Source organism: Salvelinus alpinus, chromosome 13 (genome assembly GCF_045679555.1).
Source record: "Salvelinus alpinus chromosome 13, SLU_Salpinus.1, whole genome shotgun sequence".
NCBI classification, from domain to species: Eukaryota; Metazoa; Chordata; class Actinopteri; order Salmoniformes; family Salmonidae; genus Salvelinus; species Salvelinus alpinus.
The window spans coordinates 4,084,970-4,102,860 of record NC_092098.1 but is presented as its reverse complement, the minus strand read 5'-3'; the positions used below and the strand labels follow the sequence as shown (position 1 = coordinate 4,102,860).

At 41.5% G+C, this 17,891-nt stretch overlaps 1 protein-coding gene across 1 annotated transcript in view; it reads left to right on the top strand.

The window, feature by feature from the left end:
* The first annotated feature begins 659 nt into the window (after positions 1–659).
* The window catches only part of adamts8a (ADAM metallopeptidase with thrombospondin type 1 motif, 8a), a 34,054-nt gene continuing 16,822 nt past the window's right edge, over positions 660–17,891 (top strand). Inside the window, exon 1 of the mRNA XM_071337493.1 lies at positions 660–1,707. Within this exon, the coding sequence (XP_071193594.1) occupies positions 973–1,707 (735 nt within the window). The 5' untranslated portion in view covers positions 660–972. The remainder of the gene's footprint in view (positions 1,708–17,891) is intronic.

Genomic DNA, 17,891 nt, shown 5'->3' with positions numbered 1-17,891 from the left:
TTTTTACTACCAGGCTATAAATGTCAATGGCTATAGCCATAAACTGCCTACTGATCCTAAATAATGTGCACGTGTCGAGCTCAGTCAGTCACTGAGAATGAAAAACAGCACACGCACAGCCTACAAAATAATTCCAGAGAAGAGAAAAGTGCTCAAGTCTTTCCTCTATGTAACATTCACGGCTTTATTATGTAATCTATGTAAGTGCTTCCTTTGAGCTGAAATCAGATATTTGGTGGTAAACAGTCCAGTCACAGAGGTCCTAAATACTGTACTGTCTTCGGTCCAGTCTTGTCAGATGGAACGTGAAGATGAGACTCGAGCCTTAAGTGTGCGCGTGCAGTTCTGGAAGAGATTTGATTATATTTTCAGACTCAGGCTGCAGTTTGCCGCTGAAATAGAGAGCTAAGCGTAATGGAGTTGAGCCAACGGTTTGCTGGTATTACTTCGACCTGACTCGGTCCAGGGACGTCCCAAGGATCCCGTTTAGACTTTCCCGTCTAGAATATCTGTTGGAACTATTGAAGAGTGGGCGTGCCAGTGAGGTCCCATTGGATCAATTTGATTTTAGTTGATGTTTTTTTCTGTAAGCACGAGGGGGTGGAGAGAGCAGCAGCAAATGATATTAAAAAAATAAACCACTTAGGCCTATGTTTTAGAAGAGCAAGGCTGTATAAATACCAGAGCCACGAGAAGTCGCCGCTTATTCAGTCTGCTACAGGTCTCGAGTGCTGACCTCAACTAACTATTAGAATAATTCTTTATTTTTAGTATAGCCTACTGTTTTGCAACTCCTATAGATGTATTGGTGGATGTTTAATTTATAGCGCAATTTTATGTTGAGCACTCAAGACTGTATGGTACCTGTCATACGCGCTCTTCTTTATTCATAGCAATTTCTCTATTAAGAAGAAAAAATATCTTATTTTACATCGTTTCTTTGATAGAAACGGTGCTTGTGATAGTAATCAAATGGGTTCAACTTTGCATATCACTTTATTAACCCTGTCCTTAAACAACGTTGTGCTGTCGGAAATGTTCCACTCGGAGGAGACCATACCCGTCCGAAACAGTGTGAAGACCAGCGGTCGGCTCTGGAAAAGGAGCGAGGATCAACAGTGTTTCAGATTGACAGCTTTCGGCCAGGACTTCACATTGAATTTGATTCCGGATGACTCGTTTGTTGCTCCAAAGTTAACCATTCAGCACATACAATCGAAACATCTTGCTGCGCTTTTCAACGGAACCAGATCAGGGCATTTTACCGGTGGTATCACCAAGACAGACGGGAATGGGGACGAGCTTAAAGGCTGCTTCTTCTCAGGGAATGTGGACACCGACCAGGAATCTGTTGTCGCGGTGAGCCTGTGCCACGGGATGGAAGGGTTCTTCATAGCGCATGGGAATGTGTATCTAATTCAACCCAAAGTTCTTGGCCAAGGTAAAACAGAGAGATCACTCTTGCAGGTGCACATTATAAAAAGGAGAGTTTTGACCGACGTACAAAATGTGTCCAAGACTTTCCAAGCTTTTGATCAGGTGAAGGATAAAAGCCGTCTGGCCACAGATGACGGCACTGCATATCCTGTTGATGATGCTGAGATAGCGACGGGACGGAAGCGACGGTTTGTCTCCTCTCCAAGATATATCGAGACGCTGGTCGTAGCCGACGCTTCAATGACACATTTCTATGGAGACGAAATAAAGGTGAGGGCATGAACTGGCACAAATTGATAACCACAAACTGAATATATCGTTAACAAAAATTAGAAACCAATACACTAATTATATATATTTTTGCATTGGCTGCAATGTGATGGGCACATTTCCAAACGCGTCATTACACACAAAGGGTTTTCAAAGCAGTTTAATTTTCCAGGCAAAAATAAGCGCCTGAAATGTCATTTGTGGAACTGTCAAGGCAGCCCAGCCTGGTCTCATAGACTAGGCGTAATATAGTAAATGTAAATCCGTGAAAACTAAATTAGTATATGTTACTTGGTATGGTTACCCGGTAAAATAAGGGTAAAATAAATAAAAACATATTAAACATATGATAGAAGTTTATTTAAGGCAAAAACAAAAGGAGGGTGGATGGGTGGGCATATAATGCAAATGTCTAGCAATCTTTGTTCATGGATAACTTTAGTATTTTAGCAACTTTGCAACTACTTACTACTTTTTAGGTAGTTTGGAACCACTTAGCATGTTAGCTAACCCTTCCTCAACCTTAACCCTTTTAGCTACCCCTAACCTTAACCCTTTAACCTAACTCCTAACTGTAACAATATCCCCTAGCCTAGCTAATGTTAGCCATCTGGCTAACATTAGCCACCTAGCCACCTACCTAACGTTAGCAACAAAAAATTGGAATTCGTAACATATCATACATTTTGCAAATTCGTAACATATTGTACATTTTGCAAATACGTAACATATTTTACAAATTGCACATACAGTGAAAGTCAAAGGTTTGGACACACCTACTCATTCCAGGGTTTTTATTTATTAAAAAAAAAAAATCTAAATTTTAGAATAATAGGGAAGACATCAAAACTATGAAATAACACATATGGAATCATGCAGTAAGCAAAAAAGTGTTAAACAAATCAAATATATTTGCGATTTTTCAAAGTATCCACCCTTTGCGTTGATGACAACTTTGGACACTTGGCATTCTCTCAACCAGCTTCACCTGGAATACTTTTCTAATACTCTTGAAGTATATGCTGAGCACTTGTTGGCTGCTTTTCCTTCACTCTTCAGTCCAACTCGTCCCAAACCATCTCAATTGAGTTGAGCTTGGGTGATTGTGGAGGTCAGGTTATCTGATGCAGCACTCCATCACTCTCCTTCTTGGTCAAATACCCCTTACAAAGCTTGGAGGTGTGTTGAGTCATTGTCCTGTTGAAATACAAATGATAGTCCCACTAAGCGCAAACCAGATGGGATGGTGTATTGCTGCAGAATGCTGTGGTAGCCGTGCTGGTTAAGTGTGCCTTGAATTCGAAATACATCACTGACAGTGTCACATGCAAAGCACCCCCACACCAACACACCTCCTCCTCAATGCTTCACGGTGGGAACCACAAATGCAGAGATCATCCGTTCACCTACTCTGTGTCTCACAAAGACATGGCGGTTGGAACCAAAAATCTCAAATTTGGACTCATCAGACCAATGGACAGATTTCCACTGGTCTAATGTCCATTGCTCGTGTTTCTTGGCCCAAGCAAATCTCTTCTTATTATTGGTGTTCTTTAGTAGTGGTTTCTTTGCAGCAAATTGACTATGAAGGCCTGATTCACTCCGTCTCCTCTGAACAGTTGATGTTCAGATGTGTCTGTTAATTGAAGTCTGTGAAGCATTTCGTTGGGCAGCAATTTCTGAGGCTAGTAACTCTAATGAACTTATCCTCTGCATTAGAGGTAACCATGGGTCATTCTTTCATGTGGCGGTTAAAGTAATGATGGACTGTCGTTTCTATTTGCTTATTTGAGCCATTCTTGCCATAATATGGACTTGGTCTTTTACCAAACAGGGCTATCTTCTGTATACCACTGCTACCCTGCCACAACACAACTGATTGGCTCAAACGCATTAAGAAGGAAAAAAATTCCACAAATGAACTTTTAACAAGGAACACCTGTTAATTGAAATGCATTCCAGGTGACTACCTCATGAAGCTGGTTGAGAGAATGCCAAGAGTGTGCAAAGCTGTCATCAAGGCGGCTACTTTGAAAAATATCAAATATATTTGGATTTGTTTAACACTTTTTTGGTTACTGCATGATTCCATATGTGTTATTTCGTATTTCATAGTAGGACAGACTATGTTTGTTTCCACACTCGGGACTCTGACTCTCTATTGGTTATACAGACTCTTGGCCTCCCATCCTATTCTAACCACCTCTTGCTGGCTTTGTATTCATGTTACCTGATGAAATTGCTGTACGATATGATCTTGTTGCCATTTAATGCATATTCAAATGTCATAAATCAACACTGCAGAGCTCTCTCTATCCTCTGCCGTGCCCTGATTGTATTACTGGATCATCTACCCTGGACCATCTACTGTTGCTAGCCGCAATTCAGACTTGATATCTGCTCTGATATCTGCTTCACTGATTTCTGCTCTCGTGAAAGCCTGGGTTTTCTACACGTTAACCCTAGAAGCTTATTGCCTAAAATTGATCAATTGAAAGTGTGGGTTCACAGCTCCAATCCAGATGTGTTGTTCATTACTGCGACGTGGTTAAGAAAAAGTGTTTTAAACACTGATGTTAACCTTTCTGGTCATAACCTTTTTCGGTAAGACAGATCTTCCAAAGGTGGTAGAGTAGTAATCTTTAACAAGGAACACCTTCAGTGCTCGGTTGTCTCCACCAAGTCTGTCCCCAAACAATTAGATTTTCTGGTTCTAAGCATTAAACTTTCAAATAGCTCTTTGTTGACTGTTGCTGGGTGTTATTGTCCACCATCAGCACTGGCCTGTACCCTAAATACCCTATGTCTGAATTTGTCCTGCTAGGTGACCTAAACTGGCAGATGCTTAAACCACCTGACCAAGTCCTAAAGCAATGGCACTCCCTAACTCTTTCTTAGATTATTACCAATTCCACAAGGTATGTCTCCAAACACCCAGAAAAGGCTACTTTCCTTGATGTTATCATCACAAATAATCCTGATAGGTATCAGTCTGGTGTGTTCTGTAATGACCTTATCGATCATTGTTTTAAAGCCTGTGTTCATAATGGCTGCTCAGTGAAACGACCTGTACTGATTTGTCATAGACGCTTGCTAAAAAACTTTAATTAGCAAGCCTTCCAATCAAATACAATCAAATCAAATACAATTTTATTGGTCACATACGTGTGTTTAGCGGGTGTAGCGAAATGCTTGTGTTTAAGCTCCAACAGTGCAGTAATATCTAACAAGTAATATCTAACAATTTCACAAAAATACCCACACACAAATCTAAGTGAAGGAATGGAATTAAGAAGATATAAATATTTGGACGAGCAATGTCAGAGTGGCATAGACTAAGATACAATAGAATACAGTATATACTGTACATATGAGATGAGTAATACAAAATATGTAAACATTATTTAAGTGACTAGTGTTCCATTATTGAAGTGGCCAGTGATTTCAAGTCTATATACATAGGCAGCAGTCTCTAATGTCCTAGTGATGGCTATTTAACAGTCTGATAGCCTTGAGATAGAAGCTGTTTTTCAGTCTCTCGGTCCCAGCCTTGATGCACCTGCACTGACCTCACCTTCTGGATGATAGCGGGCTGAACAGGTAGTGGCCCGGGTGGTTGTTGTCCTTGATAATCTTTTTGGCCTTCCTGTGACATCGGGTGCTGTAGGTGTCCTGGAGGGCTGGTAGTTTGCCCCCGGTGATGCATTGGGCATACCGCACCACCCTCTGGAGAGCCCTGTGGTTGTGGGCGGTGCAGTTGCTGTACCAGGCGGTGATACAGCATGACAGCATGCTCTCAATTGTGCATCTGTAAAAGTTTGAGTGTTTTAGGTGCCAAGCCAAATTTCTTCAGCCTCCTGAGGTTGAAGAGGCGCTGTTGCACCTTCACCACACTGTCTGTGTGGGTGGACCATTTCAGTTTGTCCGTGATGTTTACGCCAAGGAACTTGCAGCTTTTCACCTTCTCCACTGAGGTCCAGTCGATGTGGATAGGGGGGTGCTCCCTCTGCTGTTTCCTGAAGTCCACGATCACCTCCTTTTTTGACGTTGAGTGAGAGGTTACTTTCCTGGCACCACACTCCCAGGGCCCTCACCTCCTCCCTGTAGGCTGTCTCGTCACTGCTGGTAATCAAGCCTACTACTGTTGTGTCATCTGAAAACTTGATGATTGAGTTGGAGGCGTGCGTGACCATGCAGTCATGGGTAAACAGGGAGTACAGGAAGGGGCTGAGCATGCACCCTTGTGGGGCCCCAGTGTTGAAGATCAGTGAAGTGGAGGTGTTGTTTCCTACCTTCACCACCTGGGGGCGGCCCGTCAGGAAGTCCAGGACCCATTTGCAGAGGGCGGGGGTTCAGACCCAGGGCCTCGAGCTTAATGATGAGCTTGGAGGGTACTATGGTGTTGAATGCTGAGCTATAGTCACTGAACAGCATTCTTCCATAGGTATTCCTCTTGTCCAGATGGGATAGGGCAGTGTGCAGTGCGATGGCTATTGCATCATCTGTGGATATATTGGGGCGGTAAGCAAATGGAAGTGAGTCTATGGTGTCGGGTAAGGTAGAGGTGATATGATCCTTGACTCGTCTCTCAAAGCACTTCATGATGACAGAAGTGAGTGCTACAAGACGATAGTCATTTAGCTCAGTTACCTTTGCTTTCTTGGGTACAGGTACAATGGTGGCCATTTTGAAGTTTGTGGGGACAGCAGACTGGAATAGGGAGAGATTGAATATGTCCGTAAACACTCCAGAAAGCTGGTCTGAGGATGCAGCTAGGGATGCCGTCTGGGCAGCCTTGCAAGGGTTAACATGCTTAAACGTCTTACTCACATCGGCCACAGTCCTTGGCCCGCGTCGTTGGCACTGGGTTATCCTCAAAGCGGGCAAAGAAGGTGTTTAGCTTGTCCGGAAGCAAGATGTCGATGTCTGCAACGTGGCTGGTTTTCCTTATGTAGTCTGTGATTGTCTGTAGACTCTGCCACGTACGTCTCGTGTCTGAGCCGTTGAATTGCGACTCCACTTTGTCTCTATACTGACGTTTTGCCTGTTTGATTGCCTTATGGCAGGAATAACTGCACTGTTTGTATTCGGCCATATTCCCAGTCACCTTGCCATGATTAAATGCAGTGGTTCACGCTTTCAGACCTGGCCTCTGTAAATTGGTATAGAATCAGCTTGATCCCCTATGTCGAAGACTTGGACCTTCATTTTTGATATTTTCAGTGGTATTGTTAACAAACACACCCCCATAAAGTAAAATGAGAATTAAAACAGGTTCAGCCCCTGGTTCGACCGTGATCTGGCAGAGTTACTCCACCTCAAGAATTCCATTTGGCGCAAGGCACACGCATACTCAGGCTGACTGGCTCTCGTTCAGGCAAATGAGAAATAAGTGCACTCAGGCTATCTGGAGGGCCAAGTTAGTTACTTTAAGGAGCAGTTCTCTCTCTGTGGGTCTAACCCCAATATGTTCTAAAAACAGTTAAAGACCTAGAGAATAAACCCTCCTTCTCACAGGTGCCCATGTCCCTTAATGTTGATGATGTGGTTGTTACTGACAAGGAGCACATGGCTGATCTCTATAATCACCACTTCATTAAGTTAGGATTCCTATTTGATTCAGCCATGCCTCCTTCCCCTTCCAACATTTCCTCATCACCCACCCCTTCTAATGTTTTCCCCTGTCCTGCTACAACGTTTCTCCCTGTAGGTGGTCACTGAGTCCGAGGTGCTAAAGGAGCTCCTTAAACTCTCCTCTCTTGAAAGGCAGCCATGGTGCGTCCTTTATTTAAAGGGGGAGATCAAGCTGATCCTAACTGTTATAGGCCAATTTCTATTTTTCCCTGTTTATCAAACGTGTTGGAAAAACTTGTCAATAATCAACTGACTGGCTTTCTTGATGTCTATAGTATCTAGTCCCAGTTGGTTTCCGCTCAGGTTATGGATGTGTCACTGCAACTTTAAAGGTCCTAAATTATGTCACCATTGCCCTTGATTCTAAGCAATGTTGTGCTTCTATTTTTATTGACTTGGCCAAAGCTATTGATTTTATTTAATTTTTTCTTATTTTCAATTACGGCCTAGGAACAGTGGGTTAACTGCCTTGTTCAGGGGCAGAGCGACAGATGTTTACCTTGTCAGCTCAGGGATTCGATCTTGCAACCTTTCGGTTACTAGTCCAACGCTCTAACCACTAGGCTACCTGCCGCCCCAAATACGGTAGACCATTCCATTCTTGTGGGCCGGCTAAGGAGTATTGATGTCTCTGAGGGGTCTTTGACCTGGTTTGCTAACTACCTCTCTCAAGGAGTGCAGTGTATTAAGTCAAAAAATCTGCTGTCTCAACCACTCCGTCACCAAGGGAGTACCCCAAGGCTCAATCCTAGGCCCCACGCTCTTCTCAATACACATCAACAACATAGCTCAGGCAGTAGGAAGCTCTCTCCTCCATTTATATACAGATGATACAGTCTTATACCATCCTACCCATGCTAGATTACGGAGGCGCAATTTATAGATCGGCAGGTAAGGGTGCTCTCGAGTGGCTAGAGGTTCTTAACCATTTGGCCATCAGATTTGCCACTAATACTTCTTATAGGACACATCACTGCCCTCTATACTCCTTTGTAAATGGGTCATCTCTGTATACCTGTCGCAAGACCCATTGGTTGATGCTTATTTATGAAACCCTCTTAGGCCTCACTCCCCCCTATCTGAGATATCTACTGCAGCCCTCATCCTCCACATACAACACCTTTTTCTCCCAGTCACATTATGTTAAAGGTCCCCAAAGCACACACATCTCTGGGTCGCTCCTCTTTTCAGTTGGCTGCAGCTAGCGACTGGAACGATCTGTAAAAAACACTCAAACTGGACAGTTCATCTTCCTCTTTTCATTCAATGAATCAATCACGGACATTTACTGACAGTTGTGTCTGGTTTGTTTGAGGTCGTGTTGTCTCCACCTCCTTGCCCTTTGTGCTGTTGTCTTTGCCCAATAATGTTTGTACCATGTTGTGTGCTGCTACCATGTTGTGCCGATGCCATGTTGTGTTGCTACCATGTTGTTGTCATGTTGTGTTGCTGCCATGCTATGAGGTGTCTTAAGCCTCTCTTGATGTAGTGTTGTGGTGTCTCCTGTCGTGATGTGTGTTTTGTTCTATATTTAAAAAATATATAATAATTCCAGCCCCGCAGGAGGCCTTTTGGTAGGCCGTCATTGTAAATAAGAATTTGTTCTTAGTTGATTCGCCTAGTTAAATAAAGGTTAAATAAAAATAAATCAAATATATTTTTATGTCTTCACTATTATTCTACAATGTAGAAAATAGTAAAAACAAAGAAAAACCCAGGAATGAGTAGGTGTGTCCAAACTTTTGACTGGTACTGTACATTACAAATTGTAATTCGTAACATATTGTATGAATTTCAATTCGTAATGTACCATAATATATCAATTGTAATCACATGTTAATACATAACATACAAAATGTAAAATTTTACCTCGCGGGTTTACGTACAGAATAAAACGAAATGCTCTGAGACCAGGTTGGGCAGCCATGACTCATGTGAGGCTGTGCAATTCCAATATCATCCCACATTCTCACAACCATGACAGGCACAGCACAGTGCTTGTCGGGAAAGCCAATTCTCTTGAAAAACTCCCCTATGGCCATGTGGCTATATTGAAAGTAAGACTAAATATTCCCGCAAATTCAATGATCAAAATGAGTTATTCAATATCATGCCAAGCCGGGGGACAAATGTGCGTTTACTTTCTAGTAGGTCTACAGTAGGCCTAACTAGTCTGCAAGTCCACAAAAACATCCCCTCTGTCAATAATTTAAAGAGCATTTCAACATGTTAGGGATTTTAATTGGTATTTTGGCTTGGGTCAAGTTCCCCACTGGGCACAAACTGGTTGAATCAACGTTCTTTCAACGTAATTTGCCAATGTATTGTGATGTGGAATCTACGTGGAAAACACATTTGATTTGAAAAACTGTTGTTATGAGGGTGAAATTTTAACCACAGGATTAAATCAAATCAAATTGTATTTGTCACATGCGCCGAATACAACAGGTACAACAGGTTCACCTTACAGTGAAATGCTTACTTACAAGCCCTTAACCAACTATTTCGTTTTAAGAAAATACCCCCCAAAAAACAAAAGTAAGAGATAAGAAAAACAAATAATTAAAGAGTAGCAGTAAATAACAATAGTGGGGCTATATACAGGGGTACCGGTTCAGGGTCAATGTGTCAATGTGCGGGGGCACCGGTTAGTCGAGGTAATTGAGGTAATATGTACATGTAGGTAGATTTATTAAAGTGACTATGCATAGATAATAAGAGAGTAGCGGTGTGTGGGGGGGGGGGGGGGCAATGCAAATAGTCTGGGTAGCCATTTGATTACATGTTCAGGAGTCTTGGGGGTAGAATCTGTTTAGAAGCCTCTTGGACCTAGACTTGGCGCTCCGGTACCGCTTTGTGTGCAGTAGCAGAGAGAACAGTCTATGACTAGGGTGGCTGGAGTCTTTGAACATTTTTAGGGCTTTCCTCTGACACCGCCTTGTATAGAGGTCCTGGATGGCGGGAAGCTTGGCCCCGGTGGTGTACTGGACTGTACGCACTACCCTCTGTAGTGCCTTGTGGTCAGAGGCCGAGCAGTTGCCATACCAAGCAGTGATGCAACCTGTCAGGATGCTCTCGATGGTGCAGCTGTAGAACATTTTGAGGATCTGAGGACCCATGCCAAATTTTTTCAATCTCCTGAGGGAGAATAGGTTTTGTCGTGCCCTCTTCACGACTGTGTTGGTGTGCTTGGACCTTGTTAGTTTGTTGGTGATGTGGACACCAAGGAACTTGAAGCTCTCAACCAATTCCTCGCATGGAATAGCCTTCATTTCTCAGAACGAGAATAGACTGACGAGTTTCAGAAGAAAGTTATTTGTTTCTGGTCATTTTGAGCCTGTAATCGAACCCACAAATTCTGATGCTCCAGATATACAACTAGTCTAAAGAAGGCCAGTTGTATTGCTTCTTTAATCAGAACAACAGTTTTCAGCTGTGCTAACATAATTGCAATAATGATCAATTAGCCTTTTAAAATTATAAACTTGGATTAGCTAACACAACGTGCCATTGGAACACAGGAGTGATGGTTGCTGATAATGGGACTCTGTACGCCTATGTAGATATTGCATAAAAAATCTGCCGTTTCCAGCTACAATAGTCATTTACAACATTAACAATGTCTACACTGTATTTCAGATCAATTTGATGTTGTTTTAATGGACAAAAAATAGCTTTTCTTTCAAAAACAAGGACATTTCTAAGTGACCCCAAACTTTTGAACGGTAATGTAAGTGAATTTGACCGAAAACTTTTGGTCCCCTAAAATGGGGGGACTATGTACAAAAAGTGTTGTAATTTCTAATAGTTCCCCCGATGTGGATGAAAATATCCTCAAATTAAAGCTGACAGTCTGCACTCATAGTCATTTTATGATTTCAAAACCAAAGTACTGGAGTACAGAGCCAAAATAAACTAAATGTGTCACTGTCCCAATACTCTTGGAGCTCACTATATATCTCTGTCAATACCTAATAACCTCAGAAAAGATGGAGACATTCTGGTCTTAATATACCGTGTGATGTTATACAATCTAACTAAGTTTGTGTCTATCTGAAACGGTAAATAAAAATGTTGGCACAGAGTCTTGTGTTTGAGTTTAAACCATCTGGGAATGAGAGGAAGCCAAGAGGAGTTTGTTTTTGTGGTCCTTCCACCCATTTTATTGATGGAAAGAAAAACACAAATGTTTAAACATTTGATTACAATTGGCTTACGGATTTGGGTCCCTTCTCTGACTGCCTGCAGAGCGTGTGTTGTCAGATCTCTTTGCAATTAATTAAGCAGTGAAATGAATCCAGGATTCAATGTTTATTGACATCAACTAGGTAGTGCACAATTGATAGTGCCTTCCCAGCAAACCCGGGAACATTCCCATAACAGATTCACATTAAATTCTAGTTAGGGATTTATCTAACACTAGGAATATAACATACCAAAAACATTCAGAGAATTGTTTTGATAGAATCTATGTATTTATCATAAATGTTTTATATTAAATATCCTTGGAATGTTCTAGCATTCACTAAAATGTTGTGCACAACATCTGTAACTACGACCACAGAACATTCCCCAAAAGTTTGTATGTTTGTATAAAACATTTGCCTGATGTTGCAAGAATGTTCCTATAACACATTTCATCTGTTCTTTAAAGGTTCTCAGAATGTTTCATTAGCTTGTGGGAAGAGTCTGGTGGGAACATTGTGGGGACAAAATATATGTTCCCAAAACACCAAAACTGTCCAGCTGTGCAGATGATTTCACAATGTTTCTTTTAGGGTGCAAAAAAACATTCACCTGATGTTACAAGAACGTTCCCACAACACAGTTCATCTGTTGATTCCCACAAATTTCATTAGGTTGTGGGAACATTGTTGGGACAACTGTCCAGTTGTGCTGACATTCAGATAACGTTTGTATCAGCGTGTACAAAACATTCCTTTGATGTTGCAAGAATGTTGACAAAACAGTGTTTCTGAGTCCTTTAAAGGTTCCAAGAACATGTAATTAGGTTGTGGGAACAGTGTGGGTAAATTACGATAGTTTACCAAAACACAAAATATGCTCAGTTGTGATGACATTCATACAATGTTTAAGGTTAGGTTGCACAGGACATTCCCTTAATGTTGTAAGAATTAAATGTTAGTTTTTATGAAGTTCATAGCATATGTCTTTTAAATTTAACATAATATTGATGTTCACTCAATATACATCCATTGATGTTCACTCAATATACATTTTACCTTGTCTTGGAGGTCTTCACAACATTCAAGAGCATTTAGAAAATGGTGTATTTACGTTTGACCTAATATTACCACAACATACTTAGCATGCAAATTAAAGCATAGGAAAGCAGATTGGAATCCATCCACGTTATCTTTCTCTCCCGATTTAATGGCAATTCATATTTGAGGACTGTATTTGAGAAATAGTGCATTCGGAAAGTATTCAGACCCCTTGACTTTTTCCACATTTTGTTACGTCACGTTTTTCCTCATTAATCTACGCACAGTACCCCATAATGACAAAGCGGAAACGGGTTTATAGACATTTTTGCAACAAAAGAAAACTGAAATACCTGATTTACATAAGTATTCAGACCCTTTGCTATGAGACTCAAAATTGAGCTCAGGTGCATCCAGTTGACATTGATCATCCTTGAGATATTCCTAAAACTTGATTGGAGTCCACCTGTGGTAAATTCAATTGATTGGACATATTTTGGAAAGGCACCCAACTGTCTATATAAGGTCCCACAGTTGACAATGCATGTCAGAGCAAAAACCAAGCCATGAGGTCAAAGGAATTGTCTGTAGAGCGCCGATTGAGGATTGTGTCGAGGCACAGATCTGGGGAAGGGTACCAAAAAATATGTACATCATTGAAGGTCCCCAAGAAAACAGTGGCCTCCATCATTCTCAAATAGAGGAATTTTGGAAGCCACTCCTCAGTAAAAGGCACATGATAGCCCGCTTGGAGTTTGCCAAAAGGCACCAATAGACTCTCAGACCATGAGAAACAAGATCCTCTGGTCTGATTAAACCAAGATTGATCTCTTTTAACTCTCAAAGTACTGAGTAAAGGGTCTGAATACTTATGTAAATGTGATATTTCAGTTTTTATTTTTAATACATTTGCAAAAATGTTGCTTTGTCATTATGGGGTATTGTGTGTAGATTGATGAAGGGAAAAAAACTATCAAATCTATTTTATAATAAGGCTGTAACATACGAAAATGTGGAAAAAGTCAAGGGGTCTGAACTTTCCGAATGCACTGTAGAGACACAGGACATTCTTATTTAATTCATAGGACATTTGAACAGCATTTAATCATACAAGCACATCCATATTTTTAACACTTCATATGTTGACAATCTGTATATAATTTCATTCATAGGACATTTGAATTTGAACATTTAATCATACAAACACAACCAGATTTTTTTACACTTCCTATGTAAAAAAAATCTGCATAGAATTTCATTAATAGGAAATTTGAAAAGCATTTAATCATAAAAATAAAAATGTTTTTTTTACACTTCATACAGTGCCTTCAGAAACCACATTATTCTGTATTCCTACCCCTTGACTTTTTCAACATTTGTTGTGTAACAGCCTTTTTTTCTCACTCATTTACACACAATACTTGAAAATGACAAAGTTAATACATTGTTTTAGAAAATTTGGCAAATGTATTGAAAATGAGATACAGAAATATCTAATTTATATAAGTATTCACACCCCAGAGAAAATACTTTGTAGAAGCACCTTTGGCAGCGATTACAGCTATGAGTCTTTCTGGGTAAGTCTCTAAGAGCTTTCCACACTAGAATTGTGCAACATTTGCCCATTAGTCAGAATTCTTCAAGCTGTGTCAAATTGGTTGGTGATCATTGCTAAGCAACCATTTACAGGTCTTGCCATAGATTTTTAAGTAGATTTAAGTCAAAACTGTAACTCGGCCATTCAAGAACATTCACTGTCTTCTTGGTAAGCAACTCCAGTGTAGATTTGGTCTTGTGTTTTAGGTTATTGTCCTGCTGAAAGGGGAATTCATCTCTCAGTGTGTAAAAGAAGACTGAACCAGGTTTTCCTCTAGGATTTTGCCTGTGCTTATCAATTTATTTTTTATCCTGAAAAACTCCCCAGTCTTTAACGATTACAAGAATACCCATAACATATTGCAGCCACCACTATGGTTGAAAATATGGAGAAGGCTAGTCAGTAACGTGTTGTACTCAATTTGCCCCAAACATAACACTTCGTATTCAGGACAAGAAGTGCATTGCTTTCCCACATTTTTTGCAGTATTACTTTAGTGCCTTGTTAGAAACAGGATGCATGTTTTGGAATATTTTTCTTCTGTACAGGCTTCCTTATTTTCCCTCTGTCAATGTGGTTATTATTTTGGAGTAACTACAATGTTGTTGATCCATCCTCAGTTTTCTCTTATCACAGCCATTAAACTCTGTAATTATTTTAAAGTCACTGTCACCTAATGGTGAAATCCCTGAATGGTTTCCTTCCTTTCCGGCAACTGAGTTAGGAAGGACTGGGTGTATTGACACACCATCCAAAGTGTAATTAATAACCTCACCATGCTCAAAGGGATATTCAATGTCTGCTTTTTCATTTTTACCCATCTACCAATAGGTGCCCTTCTTTGCGAGGCATTGGAAAACCTCCCTGGTCTTCGTGGTTGAATCTCTGTTTGAAATTCACTGCATCACTGAAGGACCTTACAGATAACTGTATGCGTATCAGCAGCATACCACCATGCATACCACTGCTGGCTTGCTTCTGAAGCTATACAGGGTTGGTCCTGGTCAGTCCCTGGATGGGAGACCAGATTCTGCTGGAAGTGGTGTTGGAGGGCAAGTAGGAGGCACTCTTTCCTCTGGTCTAAACAATGCCCCAGGGCAGTGTAGGGTACTGTCTTTTGGATGGGATGTTAAACAGGTGTCCTGACTCTCTGAGGTCATTAAAGATCCCATGGCACTTATTGTAAGAGTAGGGGTGTTAACCCTGGTGTCCTGGCTAAATTCCCAATCTGGTCCTCAAACCATCATGGTCACCTAATAATCCCCAGTTTTCAATTGGCTCATTCATCCCTCCTCCTCTCCCCTGTAACTATTCCCCAGGTTGTTGCTGTAAATGAGAATGTGTTCTGAGTCAACTTACCTGGTAAAATAATGGATAAATAAATAAATAAAAATGTGTGGGGGTACTGAGATGAGGCAGTCATTAAAAAATCATGTTGAACACTATTATTGCACACAGAGTGAGTCCGAGCAACATATGTGACTGGGTGAGCAAATTTTTACTCCCTAACTTATTTAGGCTTGCCACAACAAAGGGGTTGAATACTTATTGACTCAATACATTTCAGCTTTTCATTTTCAATTAATTTGTAAAAATGTTTTTTTTAAAACATCTCATTTTGACATTACAAGTTATTGTGTGTATGCCAGTGACAAAAAAGCTCAATTTAATCAATTTTAAATTACAAGTACACAGCATATGAAGAGGATGGGTACATTTTAATGTGTTCTGTGTCCTGATTGACCATATTTGGCTGAACAAAGCCACAAGGCTCAGATGGTTAATTATCTGGTTGGAAAACCAAACATTGAAAGTTCAAACCCCACATGTGCAGTTTGTCAGCATATGAAGAGTAATACAGATAGTTGTGTTTGTATGATTAAATACTGTTCAAATGTCCTGTGAATTCAATTAAAAAGCCATGTGTCTCTATATCATCAAATTTGATTGGTCACATACACATGGTTAGCAGATGTTAATGCGAGTGTAATGAAATGCTTGTGCTTCTAGTTCTGACCATGCAGAAATATCTAACAAGTAATCTAACAATTTCACAACAACTACCTTATACACACAAGTGTAAAGGAATGAATAAGAATATGTACATACAAATATATAGATGAGCGATGGCCGTGCGGCATAGGCAAGATGCTGTAGATGGTATAGAGTACAGTATATACATATGAGTTGAGGAATGTAGGGTATGTAAACATTATATAAAGTGACTAGTGATACATTTATCACATCCAATTTTTTATTATTAAAGTGGCTAGAGATTTCAGTCAGTATGTTGGCAGCAGCCACTCAATGTTAGTGATGGCTGTTTAACAGTCTGATGGCCTTGAGATAGAAGCTGTTTTTCAGTCTCTCGGTCCCAGCATTGATGCACCTATACTGACCTCGCCTTCTAGATGATAGCGGGGTGAACAGGCAGTGGCTCGGGTGGTTGTTGTCCTTGATGATCTGTTTGGCCTTCCTGTGACATCGGGTGGTGTAGGTGTCCTGGAGGGCAGGTAGTTTGCCCCCGGTGATGCGTTGTGCAGACCTCACTACCCTCTGGAGAGCCTTACGGTTGTGGGCGAAGCAGTTGCCGGACCAGGCGGTGATACAGACCGACAGGATGCTCTTGATTGTGGATCTGTAAAAGTTTGTGAGTGTTTTCGGGGACAAGTCCAATTTTTTCAGCCTTCTGAGGTTGAAGAGGCGTTGTTGCGCCTTCTTCAACACGCTGTCTGTCTGTGTGGGTGGACCATTTCAGTTTGTCTGTGATGTGTAAGCAGAGGAACGTAAAACTTTCCACCTTCTCGTCAATGTGGATAGGGGGGTGCTCCCTCCGCTGTTTCCTGAAGTCCACGATCATCTCCTTTGTTTTGTTGACGTTGAGTGAGAGGTTATTCTCCTGACACCACACTCCGAGGGTCCTCACCTCCTCCCTGTAGACCGTCTCGTCGTTGTTGGTAATCAAGCCTACCACTGTAGTGTCGTCTGCAAATTTGATGTTTGAGTTGGAGGCGTGCATGGCCACGCAGTCATGGGTGAACAGGGAGTACAGGAGAGGGCTGAGAACGCACCCTTGTGGGGCCCCAGTGTTGAGGATCAGTGGGGTGGAGATGTTGTTTCCTACCCTCACCACCTGGGTGCGGCCCGTCAGAAAGTCCAGGACCCAGTTGCACAGTGCGGGGTCAAGGCCCAGGGTCTCGAGCTTAATGACGAGTTTGGAAGGTACTATGGTGTTAAATGCTGAGCTGTAATCGATGAACAGCATTCTTACATAGGTATTCCTTTTGTCCAGATGGCTAGGGCAGTGTGCAATGTGATTGGGATTGCGTCGTCTGTGGACCTATTGGGGCGGTAGGCAAATTGGAGTGGGTCTAGGGTGTCAGGTAGGATGGAGGTGATATGATCCTTGACTAGTCTCTCAAAGCACTTCTTGATGACGGAAGTGAGTGCTACGGGGCAATAATAGTTTAGCTCAGTTACCTTAGCTTTCTTGGGAACAGGAACAATGGTGGCCCTATTGAAGCATGTGGGAACAGCAGACTGGGATAGGGATTGATTGAATATGTCCGTAAATACACCAGCCAGCTGGTCTGCGCATGCTCTGAGGACGCAGCTAGGGATGCCGTCTGGGCCAGCAGCCTTGCGAGGGTTAACACGTTTAAATGTTTTACTCACGTTGGCTGCGGTGAAGGAGAGCCCGCAGGTTTTGGTAGCGGAACCTGTCAGTG